Source organism: Bidens hawaiensis, unplaced genomic scaffold (genome assembly GCF_021521415.1).
Source record: "Bidens hawaiensis isolate Kalapana, Puna unplaced genomic scaffold, B.hawaiensis_p1.1 tig00052276_1, whole genome shotgun sequence".
NCBI classification, from domain to species: Eukaryota; Viridiplantae; Streptophyta; class Magnoliopsida; order Asterales; family Asteraceae; genus Bidens; species Bidens hawaiensis.
In genome coordinates, this window is record NW_027499391.1 from 93,465 (window position 1) to 112,527 (window position 19,063).

At 37.0% G+C, this 19,063-nt stretch overlaps 1 protein-coding gene and 2 pseudogenes across 3 annotated transcripts; 2 read left to right on the forward strand and 1 right to left on the reverse strand.

Annotated features, from left to right (window-relative positions):
- Nucleotides 1-1,543: 1,543 nt before the first annotated feature.
- LOC143599516 (protein STRICTOSIDINE SYNTHASE-LIKE 4-like) lies at nt 1,544-3,261 on the forward strand (annotated as a pseudogene). The gene is made up of 5 exons (XR_013147302.1): nt 1,544-1,696; nt 2,010-2,225; nt 2,308-2,615; nt 2,707-2,839; nt 2,923-3,261. The product of XR_013147302.1 is annotated as a protein STRICTOSIDINE SYNTHASE-LIKE 4-like (transcript).
- A 3,379-nt stretch (nt 3,262-6,640) lies between these two features.
- LOC143599517 (protein STRICTOSIDINE SYNTHASE-LIKE 5-like) lies at nt 6,641-8,170 on the forward strand (annotated as a pseudogene). Its single transcript, XR_013147303.1, has 5 exons — nt 6,641-6,925; nt 7,003-7,218; nt 7,295-7,602; nt 7,689-7,821; nt 7,907-8,170. The product of XR_013147303.1 is annotated as a protein STRICTOSIDINE SYNTHASE-LIKE 5-like (transcript).
- Nucleotides 8,171-8,223: 53 nt separating this feature from the next.
- LOC143599518 (ATP-dependent DNA helicase Q-like 3) lies at nt 8,224-12,131 on the reverse strand. Its single transcript, XM_077077455.1, is given in 17 exon segments — nt 8,224-8,637; nt 8,736-8,842; nt 8,907-9,037; nt 9,186-9,280; nt 9,363-9,496; nt 9,563-9,628; nt 9,699-9,791; nt 9,865-10,014; nt 10,093-10,096; nt 10,253-10,349; nt 10,433-10,585; nt 10,739-10,827; nt 11,346-11,429; nt 11,514-11,548; nt 11,653-11,815; nt 11,882-11,970; nt 12,054-12,131. Coding segments are annotated over 17 exon segments (1,872 nt in total). The 5' UTR covers nt 12,057-12,131; the 3' UTR covers nt 8,224-8,258.
- Between the last annotated feature and the right edge of the window lie 6,932 nt (nt 12,132-19,063).

The following is a 19,063-nucleotide window of genomic DNA, read 5'->3' on the forward strand; positions in this document are numbered from 1 at the left end:
CGCGCAATGAAAATCTTACTTTGAATGTTTGCAATGGCCGTGCTTAAGTATCAATCCCCACTCGCGCGCGCCCGGCTGTTTCCGCCGTTCAGGGCCGGGTGTGACAGGCCCCCACCCCCACCTCGTCTCCTTCTTCCTCCTTCACTCTCTGCACCGCCGCCGGCCCTTCCATTTCCGGCCACTTGACAACGGTGGGCAGGAACTAGGTGGAACCACATGAAACTCCAAATCGATTCGCGTCTAATCATGTCGCATGGAAGATTCTCCAAACGAGTCGCACACATGTCGATTCACACACCAACGACTCGTACCCAAACGATTCGCTTGGAGAGTATTCGCATGGGATGCGATTGGAATTGGGTCGCACGATTCTGAATCGCATTCCGTGCGAATAGTTTGGTGATTGGAGTCGCATAGGCATGCGAATAGTTTGGATCCCAGTCGCATAGTTTCCACTCGCACGAGGGTTCCCAGATCTGTTTCTACCCCAGATTGTATTTCGAGCCGTCGCGGTGTATATTCACGTAGGACGGGTTGGGTCGCATACGGGTTTCAAAACAAGTCGATTGACAGCTGGTTCGGAGCTGTTCGGCCTTTCCAGTTGGGTTCGGATCTTACGGGTGTAATGAACCAGTTGATGGGTCCGGGTTCCGTACTCATCTGTGCTACTTGGTTCGAACCAGTGGCCACTTGGGCTTTGTTTGTATGAACCAACTTACTGTACATACATACACTTATATTGAATTTGAGGATTTAGATTTGAATTTGACGGCCATCGCCACCACCATTTCACGGCCATCGCCACCACCGCCGGAAACCACCTCCTCTCTGACGAGGCTAATTGAATTTGAGGAATTGGATCGAATTGGAGGATGAATTGGAGATTTGAGGATTTAGATTTGAAAAACCCTAGAAATTGGGGATTTGGGGGAATTGAGAGATGGGTTTGATGATTAGATGGAGATTGAATCTGGGTTTTGATTTTATTTTGGTGTGGTGGATGATGAAGTTTGCAGGTACATACGAAATGACAAAAATGCCCTCACATGCGTCTCACGTGAGGGTATTTAACTGAGTTTTTCTAACCCAGTTAGCGTAAAGGACAAAACTTGTAGGAAAAAAAAGTTTAAAGTACACCGCCTGCAAGGAAACTTAGAAAAGAACACGAACCGTAATTCGTCTTATTTTAAAGGATAAAATTTGTAATTCTGTCTTATAGTAATAATAAAATAATATCTTTCAAACTTTTTTTACTGAATTTCATTTTCTGATGAGAAGTTATTGGGTCCACAAATTCAATGTTGTTGACAAAACCACTTGTTGCTACAACACCCACACGGACACGCATGCAGAGGATAGCTTGGAGGTTTTCAATAATGCATGGTCCCACTCATGAAAGATGATGTTTCAATCTTCTTTGAAAGGGAATGATCATCACTATTTTTAACCACCCTCTAATAACTATATAACTAATCTAATGTTCATTAATCACCACGAAGCTTTTATCTTATCACCTTAAAGAAATAACCACCCAACTACAGTTATGGAATATGGTGTTATTACAGTAACCTTTTAACTTGTTTCTGCACTTGCAGTTATACTTCAAGTGTTCTTCTACTCTCCAATATCACCAGACACACTTCGGTTACCTCCAGAACACTCTTCACACCTTTTCACCCCTAGCAGCCACTTACAGGTCAACTTCCTGATCAAATATTAAAGCTTACTGTCTGTGTTTTTTTTTTTTTTTTTCATGTTATGAGTGCGTTACAAAGAATTAATCTTGATAAAGTTTTAAAGAGTTTGAATCTGAGTCGGTTTAGTTTTTTTATTAGTTAATTTCATTTCCTAGTCTAACTAGAAGTCTTGGTAGGGTTAATGATTTATGGGTGGATCAAGTTTTTCATTTTTATTATAATAAAGAAAATAGTGGAACGAGTTGTTCAAATATCGTGTGTTTTGTGTTCGAGTTTGGGGCTTGGTTTCCAACATGTTCTTTAACTTTACAGGATGTAATTAAGCTAGGGGAAGGGATACTGAACAAACCAGAAGGTCTGTGCGTTGACCGAAACGGGATATTGTATACCGCCACCAGAGACGGATGGGTCAAAAGATTGCATACTAATGAGACATGTGAAAATTGGAAGAAGATACATAACAAAGATACTTTACTTGGTTTAACAGTCACAAAAGCTGGCGATTTGGTCGTGTGTGACACCGAAGAGGTGATATTGTTAATCTTTAAATTCTTTTAGTTCTTTGATCTAGAAAAGTTTGATTAGATGAAACTTTATGTGATGGTTTTAGGGTTTGATTAAGGTTAGTGAAGATGGTGGAGTGACGGCTTTGGCAACTCATATGAATGGTGAAAATATAAAGTTTGCAGATGATGTTGTTGAAGCAAGTGATGGGAGCTTATACTTTAGTGTAGCCAGCACTAAATTTGGGTTGCATGATTGGCATCTGGATGTGTTGGAAGCTAAACCACATGGGCAGCTTCTGAAATATGATCCAGTTACAATGGAAACATCAGTTGTGCTTGATGGCCTTGGGTTTGCTAATGGGGTAGCCATATCTTCAGATCAAGAGTTTTTGGTAGTATGTGAAACATGGAAGTAAGTGAAAGAAGTTTAAAATAAACCTAAAAAATATGTGTATATAATATGTCTAAATGTGACAAACATTTTGGACTTGCTTTTGTATCAGATTTAGGTGCCTAAAGTACTGGTTAAAGGAGGAAATGAGAGGAAAAGTTGAAGTTTTTATCGACAATCTTCCTGGTTCACCGGACAATGTTAATCTTGCTCCTGATGGGTCATTTTGGATAGCTATACTTCAGGTAAATAGATAAATTGTGTCATTAATTAATGTGACAACATGAATTATGATTTGAAGCCAATTATAAGAGTTTGCATGATGCAGGTGATCTCAAGCAGGATGAAATTTGTGCATTCTTCCAAAGCAATTAAACACATTTTGGCAACATTTCCAAAGCTGTTTGATCAGGTTAAAGCAGTTGACAAGAGTGCGATGGCAATAAATGTGGGGAGTGATGGGAAGATTATTAAGAGGTTAGATGATCCTAATGGAGAGGTGATGGCATTTGTGACTTCAGTCCTGGAGTTTGATGGAAATCTTTACTTTGGAAGTTTGAAAAATAACTTTATTGGCAAGTTGCCTATAAAAACTTAACTTAAGCCTGAAGGCCTAAGTTTTTATCATAATGGCAAAAATGTATTTGGTTGGGTGTGATTTTAACATGTATAAAATGAAAGAACCTTAGCAATATGATATTAACCATGCATTATGCTAAGTAAGATGAGTACTGCAAAAGGGAAAACAAGTCATGCTTGTTTTTCTCATATTTCTTCTTGAAACCATAATTGATGGTGTTGTTGAAGTATGTACAACATTTTTAAACATGGATTGGGATCATGACAACATTCTAAGACAATCTTTAAATCTCCGACCCGAATGCATTTAATTTAATAAACAAAAGGGTATATTTCTGAAAGTACAAGGATGCTGATGAATGAAAAACATTAGCAAGGAACTAAGATAGTAGTATTTATCCACAGCTATCCACACCACACCACAAGCAAGTTCGTGACAAACTAGCAAATTAAACATGTAGTTTCACGTATTATTAGATGTGTCATCATATGTTGTGTCATATTGTAACGGACATAAAGATCAACAATATTTGAGTTGCAAGAGATTCAAACACGCATGATGGATAATGTCTAACAACATTTCACTGCCCCAATAATATATAAACAATTGTGTCACTACTACCGATCCAAGTAGTGATATTGGCAAGTCATCAGTTAGCCCTTTGTTTATGATACTTAGCTCAACATATGGATCAAGATTGAAATTGATTAACAAAATCCAGTGATATCAATTTAGTTCCCTAAACATTCATTATTCAGCCACCGATAAGATTGAGGTGACGTTTTATGATGTAGGAGGGTGTCGTGCACGGCTCCAGCTTTCTAAATAACAAATTAAAACTCTCACAATTTTACTATCTTTCAAACTTCTTGTTGCATGTTATTTTCTAATAATAGTAGATCATACACCTGTTGGAAATCAGGCTCAAGAACACAAACACGATGTTTGATCTCAACCAAGATCCCTCTTTCTCTTTATTATAATTCTTGACTCTTGCAAATTACATAAACCCTAACCATCTATTTATACTAAACAAACAACTTGCAAAGCAAGAAAACATATTTAGGAGACTAAATAACTCTTAATATTTTTACCATATAAATAAACATACCAAAATAAACGTAATAAAATACTTTCACTTAGCCCCTTCAACTTTCGATAACTCGTTTCAAGATTATATCTTAATATTCCCCCTTAATCTTGAAACCGACTCATTCATTCTTCACCACAAAGCCGGATCATGATCATCTCGAACAAGGTTTGCTTCTTCGTTCTTGTCATCTTTCTTTTCCTCCCACTTGGTGCACTCGTATGCAAAGTGACCGAGTTCACCACATTCATAGCACCTAAAGCCACTTTTGTCTTTGTTTTCTCGTCCCATGCCTCTTCCACGTCCTCTTTCTCCTCTACCAAAACCTCTTCCCCTCCAATGGTTTTGATCACCACCTCTTCCCTTTCCATAGTGCCAACTTTCAGGATCATCAACCCTTGGATTACTTGAACTTCCTAGTAGTAGCTTACTTTGATCATTCTCTTCTAGTTCATAAAGAGATTTAAGACGTTCTTCAAAGGTCTTTATCCTCCCCACAGCTTCTTCAAAAGGCATACTATCAATATCTGAATATTGTTCCATAAAGGCTATGATTGGTAGGAATTTCCTAGGAACATAATTAATTAGTTTCCTTACAATTACCTTGTCTTTGAGATTAGAACCAAGAGTTCTAAACTTTGCTCTCATGCCACTTAACTTGCTTGAAAATTGATTCACAGTCTCATTCTCCTTCATCTTCAACGTCTCCAACTCGTTCACTTAACTTGCTTGAAAATTGATTCACAGTCTCATTCTCCTTCATCTTCAACGTCTCCAACTCGTTCCTTAACGTTGATAAACGTGCTTTCTGAATCCGATCTTCTCCTACATACCGAACCTTGATTGATTCCCACACCTCTTTTGCACTCGGGTATTGTGCAACCTGCATCAAGATATCTTCCGGTAGCGTTTGAAAAATCATTGCTTTTGTTGTAGCAACCTTCTTCTTCTTCTTCTTCTTTATTAACCATCCCCCAAAGGCCATAAGCCTTCAAGATTTGCTCCATCAGAATTGCCCACATGATGTAGTTTGTTTCTGTTAACTTAGGGCATTGTAGGGATACATTGCCTTGCTCACGAACTGGTCCAACTTCTTTGTCTTCTGCCATGCTTTATTGCTCTTGCGGTTTCTTGCTTCGCTCTTGCTTGAATTCTTGCGATTCGTTCTTGCTCTTGCTATAACCCGAACTGGGTTTCTTGCTCTTGCTTATAATCAGATGATCAGATTACTTGCTCCGAACTTGCTCTGGCCAACTTGCTAACCAGTTTTCTTGCTAAACGTTCTACTGACCAACTTGCTAATCAATTTCCGGCCTACTTGCTAGCCGGTTTTTCTTGCTCTTGACCCACTTGCTAATAAGGTTTTCTTGCTACAAGCCTACTTGCTGATCTGACTACCCTACTTGCTGATCAGATTTTTCTTGCTACTTGCTTAACACGAACTGGATTTTCTAACACATGGATTCAAGAAGAACCCGTTGCCTTCTTGCAATTAATCTGCTACTTTCATTTAAAAAAAACAAAAGAAAATTACTTATTGGCACTTGCTTCACCTTTTGGAGTTAATTCACCAGTTACTAACTTGCTTGATTGCAACCACAAAATTGAGGTGCTAGCTTCCTAACTTGCCCAAATTAATTATCTTTTAGTTGTTTGACTTTTTTGAGATGCTTACTTGCATGCTTCTTTCTTTTACAGCCTACTGCCTTGCATGCTTGCTTCTTTTCATTTTTTTTTCTTCAAACCGTCAGATCCTTAATTCCGGTCTTTCTTCTTCTCTATCTCAGCTTGTTTTGAACAAGAATATCAAGAGCATAAAAGCTCTGATACCAATTGTTGGAAATCAGGATCAAGAACACAAACACGATGTTTGATCTCAACCAAGATCGACTCTTTGTCTTTATTATAATTCTTGACTCTTGCAAATTACATAAACCCTAACCATCTATTTATACTGAACTAACAACTTGCAAAACAAGAAAACATATTTAGGAAACTAAATAACTCTTAATATTTTACCATACTAAATAAACATACCAAAATAAACGTAATAAAATACTTTCACTTAGCCCCTTCAACTTTCGATAACTCGTTTCAAGATTATATCTCAATAACACCCACTGACACAAAAACAAAAGGTCCACTACCCAGCCTTGACCCGCAATCTTGATGTTGCTATTGAGCTGACATGCATGCACAGATATTTTGGAAGTTTTCAAGAATAATCCAAAAGAAAGGAAAAATTGCTAGGTACAGGTTTGGGTCAAAACAATATTAATTTGGTTCTAAGTTAGCCAGATAATAGTCCATTTTGACCCATTAAACATATCTTATCCCATTTGGTTATGATAAATTTCCCATAATAAACCAACAAATGGGTGATTGTGTTTGTTTTGCCAGGTGTATGACCTGGTCATGAAAGATGATTCTTCAATCTCTATAAGATAGAATGAATCAACAGAAGGCTTTCTCTTATCACTTTTCAATAGTAACCACCAAAGTTCAGTTATGGGATGTGGTGTTATTACAGTAAGCTTTTTTCTTGTTTCTGCACTTGCAGTTATACTTCAAGTATTCTTATTCTCCCCAATCTCTCCAGACCCACTTGAGTTTCCTCCAGAGCCCTCTTCATCTCCTTTCACCCCTAACAACCACTTACAGGTCAACTTCCTAATCAAAACTTATTGTGTGCTCATGTTACCACGTGGTTTTTAACGCTGTGTTCTTATTCTTTACAGGGAGTAACTAAGCTAGGAGAAGGGATACTGAACAAACCAGAAGGTTTGTCTGTTGATCAAAAAGGGATTCTTTATACTGCTACCAGAGACGGGTGGATCAAAAGATTGCATACAAACGGGACATGGGAAAACTGGACGAAGATACATAACTGACATACTTTACTTGGTTTGACAGTCACAAGAGCAGGCGATCTGGTCGTGTGTGACACCAAAGAGGTAATCTTGTTAACCTTTAAAACTCTTTGGGCTTTTAAAAAAACTCAAGTAAAATGAAGCTCTTGTGATTATGCAGGGCTTGATTAAGGTTAGCGAAGATGGTGCAGTGACAGCTTTAGCAACTCATGTGAATGGTGAAAAGATAAAGTTTGCAGACGATGTTGTTGAAGCAGGCGACGGGAGCCTATACTTTAGTGTTGCAAGCACTAAATTTGGGTTGCATGAGGTATACCTGGATACCCTTGAGGCTAAACCACATGGGCAACTTTTGAAATATGACCCGATTACGACGGAAACATCATTGGTGCTTGATGGGCTTGGGTTCGCTAATGGGGTGGCCATCTCTTCAGACCAAGAGTTTTTGGTGGTATGCGAAACATGGAAGTGAAATTTCAAAATAAACTTACACAGTATGTATACACAAGTATATTTCTATGCTTGAAAACATTTTGGACTTGCTTCTGTATCAGATTTAGGTGCTTAAAGTACTGGCTTAAGGAAGAAATTAAAGGCAAAGTCGATATTTTTATTGATAATCTTCCTGGTGCACCAGACAATATTAATCTTGCTCCTGATGAGTCATTTTGGATAGCTATACTTCAGGTATTAGAAAGTTTGCATCTTTAATGTAACAGCGCTCAGAAATGATTATCATTTGATGCTAAGTAAAAGAGTTTACTTGATACAGATAACCTCAAGCAGGATGAAATTTGTGCATTCTTCCAAAGCAATAAAACAGCTTTTGGCAACATTTCCAAAGCTGTACAATCTAGTTGACGCAGTTGACAAAAGTGCAATGGGACTAAAAGTGGGGAGTGATGGAAAGATTATCAAGAGGTTAGATGATCCTACTGGAGAAGTGATGGCATTTGTCACTTCGGTCCTGGAGTTTAATGGAAATCTTTACTTTGGAAGTTTGAAAAACGACTTTGTAGGCATGTTACCAATATGAACCATTATGATTGTAATTCCATCTTGTAAATTGATCTCTACATCTACTAATATGCTTTGTCATAACAAAGATTAGAAACAGTTTTGGCCTACTTAAGTCTGCTTCTTTTATCTGGTTTCCTTTTATTGACAAACTCAGAGAAAGATGGAATGTGTGGCAACTTTACATCACTGGAAGTGGTCTGTGAAAGACGAAAAACATTTTCATGATCTTTCTCATTCATCATCTTCATTACCTGATCGGAAACAGATGGTGATACTGAAACTGAAGGTTCCACTTTTGTTGCAATATCTGAAGTAGAATTTTCATTGATGGTGGCAAGCCGAGATGTCAAGTCTGCAGTGTTAACTGTTGAAAGCCACCTCACGGTACTTGCCACTTGCGATAAGTAAAATGATTTTCCAGTTTTCCCATATTTTTTGAAGCACTCGTTTTCAAAGAATATGGAGGATGTTTCAGGGTCTATCCTGTATATCAAGCATAAAAAAATTGGTTTTAAAACACTAAAAAGAAATTAAATTTAGCAAAAAACAGTAAAAAAAAAAAAGGTAGATGGGGTGCATACTGCAAGTTCTCGAGACGTTGCTGTGTCTGCTTTAGTGAATTGAGTAATCTTTGTTTGCAGGATTCTCGTGTGGTTTCGTTTATAGCATTTTTGTCAAGTTTATAGTTCTGTAAAAGGTCAAAGGTCAAACTAGACTCTACTATGGAGCATATACAAAGATAGACACATTACCTGTTTATAGTGATCGTTTTTCTGATAATATTTTTCTTCTGCTCGTTGCAGCATATCCATCATCTTCTCACTAACTTTTGATTTTGAAGGTAAGGCTGATTGTGTAAGGCCTTCCACAAAATCAATACCATCTGGAAGTTAGATTATTTGAGTTAAGAAACATGAAGTGAAAGCATAAGTTAACAACAAAATGATCAATTATATATCCTAACAGCTTTATAGGCATAGAACTGAGATCTTTAACAAATGCTGAATCTATAAAATTAAGACAAAGTTTACCATCATCGTCAGATATATCATCCTCGGACACAATCGCTTTGTCATCACGAGACCAATACTCTGAGAAATCCACATCATTGGCATGTTTTGAGGAGCTGAGATAAAAGAATTGTGCATCATTACATAACAATTATTAATAAAAGAGATAAAAAATAGCTCTATAAACAAAGCTATTACCTGCTTATAAATATCTTTGAGGATCCAATTCTATTACCAAGGGAGCACATGGCTTTAAGCTCCTCCAAGTATTTCTCCACTAGATTTGGATTTTTGCACGCATCACACGTTTTCTTACACAATGATGTTGACACCTACTTTGTGTAAGTGACGTGTGTTATTAAACTTAATACAAATAAAAAAAACTTGGATTTCGCTACCTGCTCCCCAAAACTGTCTAGAATCTTTTTCCTACGACAACCAGATGTTTCACAATACTCAACCATCTGCATTTCAAATTATATTTTTATAAGCAAATTAATGAGGTGATTTTATAGATAAGGTTTACAAGTTTACCAAATCGAAGTCAGCTATTGCCTTCTTTGGGCACATGTCCTGCGGACTTGAGGACTGCAACTTCTTCTTGTCTGCGTTATTCAGTATAAATTGCTGCAAGTATCTTACTTATTAGTGGCAATGATCAAAGGAATGATTAAAAAATTAAAAAAGAACAGTATCTGACCATTTTCTTGTGGTCATCGATTCCATAATATAAAACACTTCTAGAAGGTTGTTGATCACGACCAGCTCTACCAGATTCTTGATAAAAGGATACCATTGATTTGGGAATATTGAAATGGCAAACAATCCTAACGTCTTTCCGATCTATACCCTAATATTATTGTGCAAAATTGGTTACTTGATACGTAAAATTTTTAAAAAAAGTTGGATTATTAAGAGAGTAGAATACCATCCTGAAGGCAACCAATGTCTCAACAGATTAGAATTTGAATGCACCATAAATGCTCCAGATGAGTGGCCAACATGAAGAAAGAAAAAGAATCACACATGAATAAAAGCTACTGCTTATTTATGTTATTAAATTATAATAGTAAAAAAATTAACCATACCCAAAAGCCACTGTAGCCACGACCACTTGTGTCTTTGCAGAAATCCAGTCATCTAAAACAGAGGTCCGTAATTTGTTGTTTAGCCCTGCATGATATGCTGAAAGCAAATCAAGAAATTAAACATGTTTGTGAGAAACACCTCAAGGTGAAGCCAAATAGAGATGAAGAAAACCAAAGTACCAGCACAAGAAATGCCACTTCTTGATAAATGAGAAGCCAGAACATCACACATTGAACGTTCAAGACAGTACACGATTCCACATACATCTCCACAAGATTTAATTAGATCAGCCAGATCAGCATATGGGTTGGTTAGAAGATCCTTAAATCGAACTGTACGACATCATTAAATAATTTAGTCAGTAACAGTTATTAAGATCATAGTTATAGCTTGTTAACGAGTCAAAATGCCACAAAATACAGGTGCCTTAAACATAAAAAGAACATGCATGCATTTTGGGAGCGAATCAAGCTGATCGAGCCGACCTTCATAATAGATATTTGGGCGGTTAAATGATGATTTCAGGACCAGAGGATTCTCCATGTCCAAGGATTCTATCACATCCACCTGAACCCTGCATCATCATCATCATCATCATCATCGTACTTAGTATATCCCACCAATAACAAAGCTATGGTAGGGTCTGAGGAGGGTAAGATGTAGACAGCCTTACCTCTACCCCATGGGGATAGAGAGGCTGCTTCCGGTGAGACCCCCGGCTCGATAGTAGTTTTGCATCAAGCCTTGGACATATTACATAAGGCACATAGCACTCAATCATCGGGACGCCGGCTGATTGGTGCATGTACCCTTGTCTTTCGGCTATCAACGCCACCACATGATGCCTGATTAACCTTCCATCACTTTTAACGTTATTTTCACAAAATTAGTAAAATAACGTCAAAATTAGTGCAATTTTACTTTTGCCCACCCGAGGGTTCACACATATATACATTATATGCGCGCACCGCAAGCATATAGTAAACAATTTCTTTAAAAAAAAAACACTCACTGTAGAGAAACATATAAGATAACTAATTGAAAACGTTGGGTATAAAAGTAACTGTACATAGTAAGACACATATGACTCACTTGGGAACAGCAGTAGCTGTTAATGCTAATACGGGAATGCCTGGCAGGCGTTTCCTCAAAGAAGCTAATTTTCTGTAGCTAGGTCTGCATAATAATAGAAACTAAGACAAGTGTACTTTGAACGTGTACAAGGAAAGTGGGAAACCATATAAAAAACTTGAGACGCACCTAAAATCATGCCCCCATGTTGAGATGCAATGTGCCTAAAATGTTGAGGAAAAGGGAACAAATATAACATTATAACCAAAACTCGTTGATGAAACAATCAGATGTGTATAGTCAACGATTAACCAACAAACGTACACACCTCATCTATTGCAATCAAGTTCAACAACCCCCTTGAATGAATCTTTGTCAACTTTGCCATAAAACCAGTTGTTGCAATCAATTCCGGTGTCACGTAAAGCAACCTCAATCCCGGAGTTCCAGATTCTAGTTCTTCATGGATGTAAAAAAGTCATCAACGAGTACTTTACACCGTTTAAAAATAACACGAGCTTCATAATTCAAGATACCTAAAGATAGACATTCGTCACGGTACCTTATTCCTAACTTGTGAAGTCTGAGTTGATGAGAGATATTCTGCAGCAACGCCTTTTTCCTTCAAAGCCATAACTTGGTTCTCCTGGCGCAACGTAACACAATAAATCGCATTCAATATCGTTTAACAAAGATAATATAATCGACCAAACAAACAAACAAACTCACCATCAAGGCTATTAAAGGAGAAACAACAAGCACAATGCCTGGTTTAGCCAGTGCAGGAATCTGATAACAAATCGACTTCCCGCCACCAGTCGGCATCAAGCAGAAGCAATCCCTTCCTGCATCAAAAACTCAATTACACAGACTTAAAAAATAAAACTGTTAATTCAACACATTTCAACATACCTGATATAATACAGCTTCTATAGCTTCCAGCTGCGATACCGGAAACATTCCACTCGTTGCTGATATTTTTCGCAGGCAGGAGTGCCTTCTTCATTAACAATGCTGTTGCAACAAACAATGTGTGAATTTTTAATTAGGGCGAAAATATATAATTTCGTTCGTGTCTGTAGTTTTAAATTAATAATTTCGGATTAGGTTAATTAATTGCTGAATAAATACAATTTAAGTGTTTTTTCTATGTGATCACTGATCGGGGGTTAGGGCTTCAAAGGTTTGTTTTTTTTTTCTTACTACAATTTCAAGTATTTGGGCTGTGCACTCTCTAAATTTTGAAGAGACGTATGTCCACTTTGGCCAGACTATATCATTTTGTTGGGCTCACGTTAGCTTCAGAATTTGGCTTGAGCATTCTTTAGGAAACCATATCATCAGCTGTCACTTGACAGTCATTGCACCGCTACAAAAGCAGAAACCTTTGGCGTAACACATGGTAGGCTTGGAATCCGAACTGACAACCTTATACAAGGCCTAGATCAAATACTTCATTGACAATATTCACCGAAAGTGACACAAGTGAAGATGGAACTTAGGTATTCACCGTAGAACCCAAGTATTTCTACCACTATGCCACAAGTGGGGGGATCGAGCTTCAGAGCCTTTAACAAGTTGGATTAGCAAACTTGGTTTCACGAAGTAAGGCTGAGCACGGTTCAGTTTGGTTCGGTTTTTTGGTGAAACCGAAACCGAAAAGTCGGTTTTTCAAATACACAAACCGTTCGTTTTTGGTTTTTTCGGTTTCGGTTCGGTTATAATCGGGTTTTTTTTGTGTGTGTAGACATTCCAAAAAAATGAAAATGCATATTATATACAAAACATAAAAATAGGCATTTGTTACGTGAAACCAACCAAACACAAACTTGCAAAAGTACTAGATTTAAAATTCAACAAACTTCTTAATCAAAACACATTAAAAGTTTAGTTTCAATCTTCATTCTTCATCTTATTCATCGTCAAAGTTTACTCCCAATTTTCATCATCTTCATCACTATCAACGGTAGATCCTTTTGGTGTTTTGTTTCCGGTCATAACATCTAAAGAAAACACATATAATTGTATTAATATATAAGTAAAAACGCATATCGGTTTGGTTGTTTTCAGTTTTTTAAAAATGGAAAACCGAACTGAAACCGAAAATTTGGTTTTTTTTAAAAAAAACAAAAAATTAACTGTCGGTTCGGTTTTTTTATTCGGTTTTTTAGGTTAATTCGGTTTCCTGCTCACCCCTATCACGAAGTTACATTTTTCATCTTGTATGGTAGAAAATTGCACCTTTTGTTAAGTTTCAATGATCACCGTAGATATCTTTTACATTAAATGTTAGTCATACGCAGTGGCGGAGCTACAGCTTGGCCACCGGGTTCGTCTGAACCCGGTCTTTTTTCGGTTTATATATAGCCTATAGTATCGAATAAACGAGCGAACCCATTCTTGTTCAGCGAACGAACCCAGTAGAAAATGTGAAAGAGGTAGAAAAGGAAAGTATTTTTACTGTGATTTGGATTTGTAGGTTTGCGAAAAAGAAGAAGAAATATGTGTGTGATACTGCTATCTAGTGATCTTTAGATTACAGTTTCTGTAGGTAGGGTTAATTGTGTGTTGAACTTTTGGGCCAGTTCTAATCCCAACATAATATGTTTTAACCCTTTTTTACCCATCTATTTTGATTAATTTTGCCCATTGATTTAAAGATAGTTTCTTCGTTTTATTGTTTTCATATCATTCAGTGAGCAAACTAAGCTTCAAAAGAATTTAGATTATTTTATTTGAACCTTATATTATTTTTAATGATTTTAAACAAAGTTTATCATACGATAATGAGTTCTAAAAAAACTTATTGTGACATCCGGTTGAATACTTTTTTTCAACCTCTGATTACGTTAAATATTAGTCCATTGGATTTGAGTAATATCAGTTCTATTTGATAGGGTCCATTCTAATCCAAAAGTCCAAATCTAACACATATGTTCGCCCCCTAACTTAAATGTTTAAGTTCTGCCACTACGTTCATCCATCTTTTTTTAATTTTGATTTTCAAATAATCAAATCATATATGATTAAAAAAGCAATGTTAATTTTTGTTTGATGTGTGACGATTATATGAATAGTGCTTTGTTTTTGTTATATTGAAAATGAATTATTTTTTAAAGTCAAGATTGAAAATGTTAAGAATTATTTTCAAAACATGAAAACGAATAGGTGTCACACCCCGATCCAGGGCCTAGGAGTGTGACCGACAGTTGGTACCTGTTTTGTAAATATATCAGAGTAGCGGGTTTATTTTAGCGGAAGTCTTTAAATATTAATTTACATTATCAAAATTTATCGGGAATTAAACACCCGAGTTTCAGTTTTTACAAAACAGTGTTATTAATAATACAAGGATTTATAATATTCAAAAATGAGCCATCTCGAGCGATCTTCTATGACTCCAATCCTTGTATACCATCTACTCTCATCTAATTACCTGCAAGGGTGGGAAAAACACGTCAGCTATATGCTGGTGAAACGTTGACTTGATAAAACATTTATAACAGTCGTTAAATACAAACATAGTTTTCTGTTTCACAAACTCAGCAGGAATGCCTGTCCATTCCCGGGATTTGTACCACTGCCCTACACACACAATTCAAAGGTTCCCCGAGTACATAGCCCCTGTTCGGAGACAACTTTCCCCTAGGCTATGTAACCCTTATGGAGAACTGGTTATGACTGACTTGGTTTTGTATGCCAATTATCAGTTATGTTTGGATCCAGACACATGTGTATTTGGTCTGAGTTGCTTTTTATTATCTATTTTGTATTGTAACGATTTTAGAGATTATATCTCATGCAAACATTTATCAGACTCTTTGTAATAAACAACCAGTCTATTACAAGAGTAAAATCAGTTCAAACAGTAAAAGGTTAACGTGTTCACCTTATATTATCAGTCTGAATATCAGTATACTTAGCTTCAGTATATTATTAACCTATATATCATAATAGGTTTGCATAAGCACCTAGTTGGTAATATTCAGCAGACTTTAAGTCTGTTTCAGTTTAGCAGACTCGAGGTCTGATCAGCAGACTTGAAGTCTGATTCAGTTCAGCAGACTTGAGATCTGATCAGCAGACTCTTAGGTCTGACCTAACCTTAGTATAGTTATAGTCATCTTATGAAAATACTTTGGATTTACATAGGACGTTTGGAATAGCACGCTTTGGCCTAATAAAAAATATCACGTTGGCAAACTTCTCCAGGTAAGCAAACGGGTCCCGCAGTTGATTGGGATGTATACGAATTGCTTTCCTTAGACAAAAAGAGTCTACTAATGATACCCCCCTCCTTCCAGTTACTACGTGCCCGTCAAAATAATAATTTTGGTAACATTACTTCACGTGGAAGCAACGTCTTTGCTTTATAAAACATTACTTGGAAAATATTAACAGTTTAACGACTATACCCTTAACTAAGTTATATCTATGTATTTGAAGTAACTAGTTAAGTAACTTAACCTTTAATCCTACCTTAATCGGTTAGGCGGAACTTAAGAACTTAAGAAAACAGCAGCACTTCGGCTTGTGCTTCGTTTACAAGATCAGCAGCTCATTAAACAGCGTAACGACACCTCGTTTCTTTGTGAAAACAACCCTCGAAACCTCGGAACGTCCTTGGCACGACTTCGTAGGTTAAGTGTGTGAAATGAATGTGAAATTGGGATGAATGGGGCTGAACCCGTAGATGCCCTTTTGTAGCTGAGTTTTGCAAACCATCGCGTAGCGCGATGGCCTTTTCCCCAAGGCCGTAGACGTCGCAATTAACCAAAAACTGCCACGTGTTGACACGCGGTTGGCCACGTGTCCCGGGTTACTTAACCTGGTCATCGCGTGGCGCGATGAACCGGTTGGGTTTGGCCGTCGCGTGGCGCCCCCTATTTTCTTGATATGCTAAATAGCCTGTCGCGTAGCGCGACGAGGTTTATCAGGTTGCCATCGCATAGCGCGGTGGGTTTCAAAACTCAAATTTTTTATTTTCAATCCTTTAACTTTCAAAATTGGCATTTTTAACCCAAAATTAGACGGGGTATTTTCACGATGTTACATCCTCCCCACCTTTAGAAAAATCTCATCCTCGAGATTTATGCAAAGAGATGTGTAACACTTTGTGTAACATGCGAAAAATTTGAAACAATAAAATCATAAAAGTAATAAATGTCGAATAATGATAAGTTGATAATTATTAAAACGATCGAATACTAGCGTCAAGTTACCGAATTGTTTATAATAATAACTTTGAGTAAGTTATAAATTTTAAAGTACAATGTTTAAATGAATTCAAAAGCTAAGGTAGAAGGTTGATTTAATAATTTGTCAAAACTATAAAAATAATTGCCATTTGAAACCACCACGTCTCCATCCCCATGAAAACGGAACTCCAATATTTGAATAAAACGAATCTGATCCTAGCAATTTGAATTGAGATTCGGATAGATAATCTTAATTTAAATACAACAACAATTGCTTCACCGAAACCCAAAAATCTTTGCTGACCACAGCCACCTCCTGCTTCCTTTGCGACTCAAACTGCCGCACCTACCACCACCACCACAGAACTTCCGGTTGGTTGTTACCTTCGCCGCTTCACTTCGTGACTTGTTTCTGTTCGGCTATTAAGGTAATCTGCCGCCCCTCGAATCCTTTCAGAAGTAACCACCGCACGCCGTAAGCAGCGAAGAGGAATTAAAATCACGCTCACCACGTCTGGTAATCCGCCACCGTGCCCCGTTGTTGAGTGGTCGCTGTTGTCTCGCTTTTTGCAACCCTACTTTTGAGGTAACATTCCCGACATACGCTTCTGTTATGAATATCCTAAATACGAATCCCGATCTGCAATACTTGATTGTCCGGCGACTATATCGTTCTCAACATGAAAGTTATTTTTGCTTGAAGAATAGTAATTATTAATTAATAAAAGTTATAAAAACTCACTTGTTTCGTCTGTTTTTGCTTATAATCTTGTTGCCATGCACACAACAACACTCATGCAAATTGTTTCTATAACTTCTCAAATAACCAGTAAGTAATTAATTAAACTAATTGTTCAACACTCATGCAAATCTGGGATTTAATATAACTAATAATATGAGTAGTTATAAATCCGTTAGCTATTTAATATTGTTAATAAAATCGATTAACTATAGGTGAATGGTATAATTGGTTCAACATTCATACATTATTAAGTTATTAGTCCAAATGTATAAGGTTATTATCTTTTGGCAAACGAAATCATAGATAGGTGGTTGAAATATAATCATGAATTATTTCTTTTGGTGATGTACAAGAATAACCGTACAAATTTGATAATTTGGATTACCGTATAGGAAAAAAAAAACTCTTAAGAGTTCGTGTGTAACTAATTACTATTTAATAATCCTAAAGTCGTTGTCGCGGGAAAATCAAAAAGTCAACAAATCAGATAACATAGATAGATTTTTGTAAATCTAATTTACAACCTAATCAAACTATAGGTGCTTGAATCGGTTAAAGATGGGTTAATTGCTTAATAACTAAGGTACGGTTTCTGGTTTCTTTCATTCACAGTATTAATTATATACCGTTACTTCGTAGTACGGTTTCCGTCTTTGTTTCCTCTTAGTATTATTAATATTCTGTTACTTCGTAGTACGGTTTCTGTTTTCGTTTGCTCGTAGTATAAATTATATTCCATTTTATATTCAGTGCCCGTCACTTTGTAGTGCGGACTTTTCAGTTTGAGTTCGGTTTACTTATTTGGTATGCTTTATATATATTTTTGTAGCATGCAATAGATTATATATTTTGTACTCGTTATTGCATGTTCCGTTAGTAGCTTTTTGTTGCATATTTATATGAAATTAGCTTTTGTACTCTGTCACCCGAGCATGTCTGAAATGTCGTATGGGCATCAACGGCATGCACTTATCGTGACAGTGTGTAATAAAAGTTCACGGCGTCTTTAGCTAGTACTTTGGCCCCTAGAGGCGTATAGATCAATCTTAGCTCTGAGTTTGCGTTTGTTGTGTGGAGATGAATAATGGGTGTACGCCACGCTCACCGTCTCATAGGTGCATGGACTAGCTAGCTGTGTACCAGTCTGTTCTGTTTAGGCTCGTTGGTGCCTCTGTTGCACGTGACTTTGAGTTCTTGATATGTGTAGTCACGTGGTTTGATGTGTGTATGTATTCTGATATGTTTCTGTATGCGTTTGATTTTGTTACGGTCAAGTGTCGGATTATGCGTCAAGTTATGTTTAGTATTTTTGTCAGTAAAAAGTTGGTGTCGAGTTTGAATCAAAGTTTTAGACTTACTTTTCCTTCGTCTGTCTTTACCTATACTATTGTTCTTTCCGTTACTGGGCAAATTTTTGGCTCAGCCGTATTTTCTTTGTTGTGTTTTTTCCTATTAGTTACAGGTGATCCGGGACTCGGGGGAATTAGTGATAAGAGAGACTAATGAAATTCAAGATTTTAAAAAGACTATTCATTTTTGGTTATTTGATGAAATTTAATTTGACTTAGGCTTTTACGAGTTATGTTTTGATATCTGTAAAGGTGACACGTCAGCCCGTTTTGGGATAGGGTGTTACACTTTGTCTCCTTCTTTGAATTCCAATGGTTTTCGTCTTACATCAGCATAGCTCTTCTGTCTGTCAAGTGCTGCTTTCAATCTTTCTCGAATCTGAGTCACTTGATCGGTTGTTCGTTGAACAATCTCGGGACCTGATAACTAATTATCACCAATTTCAGACG